At 37.3% G+C, this 3,619-nt stretch overlaps 1 protein-coding gene across 1 annotated transcript in view; it reads left to right on the top strand.

Moving 5' to 3' along the window:
• Window positions 1–416: 416 nt before the first annotated feature.
• Window positions 417–3,619, top strand: part of gad3 (glutamate decarboxylase 3) — a gene marked incomplete at its 5' end in the record, with an annotated part of 11,317 nt that continues 8,114 nt past the window's right edge. Inside the window, 4 exon segments of the mRNA XM_035671495.1 lie at window positions 417–552; window positions 1,196–1,286; window positions 2,610–2,722; window positions 2,878–2,993. Coding sequence (XP_035527388.1) covers window positions 417–552; window positions 1,196–1,286; window positions 2,610–2,722; window positions 2,878–2,993 — 456 coding nt within the window.

Here is a 3,619-nt window from a genome sequence, read left to right as displayed (position 1 = left end):
ATATTTTTTTCATATTTTCTGAAACTTTCATTATATCATGACAGTAGTACATGAATCCACCAGGCTGGGTTGGAGGCTTTTAGATGACTATTGAGTCTCATTCCCATTCCCAGGGTCCCAAATGTGTCTTTGACACGCTTTTAATGAGACTCAGCAAGACTGTCTCTTGGCTCTGATTGTTTGTTTTCAATATATATATATTTATTATTATTTTAGAGCTTTGGGCTCAGTAACATGTGGAACATCTAACGGGAACTGTAAGATGCAATTACATAAATCCTCATTTGGACAAAGAGCCTTTTCAGTTCAAGGCATTCTGAATAGATTTGACTGAAAAAATGTGTATTGAATGTTTTTGTGTGTACATTATTAAATATGAGACACAGGAAGTGACATCATGTTCCTTGTGTTTTTAGGTCCTGGACTTCCACCATCCTCACCAGCTGAAGGATGGACTGGAGGGCTTCAGTCTGATTCTGCCAGACCAACCGGAAACTCTGGAACAGATACTGGTGGACTGTAGGGACACACTCAAGTATGGCGTCAGTACAGGTAAGTGTGTGTGTGTGTGTGTGTGTGTGTGTGTGTGTGTGGAAACTCTGCTTATGTGGAAGTCACTCAGCAGTAAGATTTGTATGATTCACCTTGGATTTAACATCTGCTTCAAATAGACTCACATAGTTATTGATTTTTAATCATTGTGCTCTCCCAATGCCACTGTCACTGGTATAGTGAGAAGAATTCTGAGCTCAGTCTAACTGTTTGTCTAGAAAATGGAGGGTTTTGAAGTCCTTTGGAATTTCATCTCTGATAGGCCTTTTCCACCAGCAGCGAAGTTGGTTCCCAACTGCAATCCAAAAATAGCAGGTCCACACACCTAAAACTAGTAGCATGCAAAAAATAAAAAAACAGATTGTGCATTGTGCCAAACCTTGTGTTTATGACACATCCTTGATTTCATCCTTGATTCTTGGAAGTGAGGACAAGGTTCAGGGAATCTTGAATGGAAGAACCAGAGCCAATTGGTGGAAAAACTAGTATCAGTATCAGTAGCTCTGTCACTGCTGCAGTGCCTTCGCAGATTTGTCATCTATTTCACACAGTTCAGTCAGATTCAAAGTGAATTTGAACAGGTTATCAAACTACTGCATTTAACTACATGCTTGACCTTGACCCATGACCTTTGTTTGTCCAGGCCATCCCCGTTTCTTCAACCAGTTGTCTTCAGGTCTGGATGTGATTGGTGTAGCTGGAGAGTGGCTGACCTCTACAGCCAACACTAACATGTAAGATCAAATCATCGCTAGTGGAAAGTAACTAAGTTTATTTACTCAAGTACTGTATTTAAGCACAGTTTTGAGGTACTTGTTCTTCACTTGAGTCCCCATTTAATCCTCTCACATGGTTTCATTTAAATAACTGTTTAAGGTAAGATAAGATAAGAGAAAAGACAGACAAATGAACAGAGATTTATGTAGCAGAACTTGAGGGAGTCTAGGTTGGGAATCACTGGACTAACTATATATATATGAAGTAGTTTAAACTAGTACCACCTTGATCAGTAACAACAATAAAATGCTGCTTATACAATGTGAATACAGTAAGTATTAGCAATCTAATATTATCATATAATAAATACACTATATCACAGTTTAAGATAGATTCAAGTAATTTTTGGGGGTCCAATGAAGAAAAACTTAACAATCTGTCCTTGAAGAGTATATACTACTGGCTTTTGCCTGTCTAACGTTATTGCTTTTATTCCATTTTGTTCATTGTTTTTATTATATGTTTCTTGTTTTGTTTGTGCTTTTGCTCGTGGACTGGTTGCTTTGGGTATGAAATATGCCATATAAACAAATTTGCCTTAAGTATACTCAGCTAATACTTGTAATAGAATTTAATACGACTTTTACTTGTAGTGGAGTATTTGTACATGGCGGCTTGCTCCAGTGCTTGCTCCAGCATTCAGATACTGATGTGAATTTGAATGGTCAAGAGAAGAGGAGCTGTGGTCTGTTTCTCATAACCGCAATTTGTCTTTTCAACCACAACATTTTCAAACAAAGCAGATGAGTCTTTATCTGTTACCATCTTTCCACTGACTTTGCATGCATTCTCCACCTTGTATAATGCACCTACAAACAAGTGATGGGAATTCTGTCTCATTCGCAATAAAGAACCTTTTTTGGGTTCCCAAAAGACTCTTCATTTAGTTCCATGTCTGGCTTTTATGATTCAGCTACTTTAGCAATGTTTTGACCTATGATTGATTGATATGTGTGCTCATATATCACTTAAGGTATTCAGAGTAACTATACTAAACTTAATAATTTTAAGAATAACATAAATTTACATAATGCTTAGTTAATACCTTAAATAATATAAAATTAGCCAAAACTATTGCACATGTATTGAATATTTTATTGGTATTCGATTATTGCCGACCTCCACTACATACAAAAGTATCACCAACACTTATTACCAAAGTGTCAAATACATCATGGGATCATCTTATTATTCTGTCTTAGCCTAATGATGACGATGATAATACAATATGAGATGTTATCATGTAAAGTACATTATGATTTAATATGTTTCTTTATCAGGTTTACATATGAAGTGTCTCCTGTTTTCCTCCTCATGGAGGAGATTCTGCTGAGGAAGATGCAAAGCATTGTGGGATGGTCTGACGATGACGGAGATGGAATCTTCTGCCCAGGTATACATGCAGGGAAGGTACGGCAGAAATGGATGAACTGTTATTATTAAGGCAGATAAAGCAACACTAAGCATCTGTAGATACAGAAGGTTGTAACAGGTACAACATAGAGCGTGGCTGCTACTTGTCTATAAACTACATTCTGTTTCCTGAAGGAGGCACAATATCCAACCTGTACAGCATCGTGTTGGCCAGATATCACTTCTACCCCGAGGTGAAAACCAGAGGGATGGGAGCTCTGCCTCAGCTGGCCCTCTTCACTTCCGAACATGTAATCACATCTCACACACTAAATAACTACACCTAAATAACATTTTAGTGCTGGTTACACACAAAAAATAAGTAAGGATACATAAATATTAATAGAATTGCTGCTGTAATGATTTGATGAAACATAATCGCTTGACTCTTCTAAAAATGTGGTGCTAGAACTTAAACTTGATACGTAACTTCACTCACTTCCCGCATATCTGGAAGACACTATAGATTGTAATGCTAACTTTTGGTGAAATCCACAGATAATCCACAATAAACCCCTAAATGTGTATTTTGGATGTTTTCTTTCACTAGTCTATGGAAGCAAAAGAGCCCAAAATCTCAAAATTGACCAGTGTGTAAAAAAACAATGTTTTTCCCTGTAGTATATCCTCTTAATGGTAATGTGAAGTATAAATGGTTTCAGTCTCTGGAGGTATAAAAACAAATTGGTCAGTAAACATTAGCATGGGCATGCATATTGCATATTGTGTTCCCCGAGGATTTTGTCATAACATTCTGAGATTACGAATCTGATCTTCCGACAACTCAAAGCACTTTTACACTACATGCCACATTCACCCTTTCACCCACATTCACTCAGTGATGGCTAATCCCATCGAACAGCAACTAATGCATTCA

This window comes from Morone saxatilis, unplaced genomic scaffold (genome assembly GCF_004916995.1).
Source record: "Morone saxatilis isolate NCDOM2014 unplaced genomic scaffold, NCSU_SB_2.0 Contig23, whole genome shotgun sequence".
Taxonomy (NCBI): domain Eukaryota; kingdom Metazoa; phylum Chordata; class Actinopteri; family Moronidae; genus Morone; species Morone saxatilis.
This window is presented reverse-complemented; position numbering and strand designations above follow the sequence as displayed.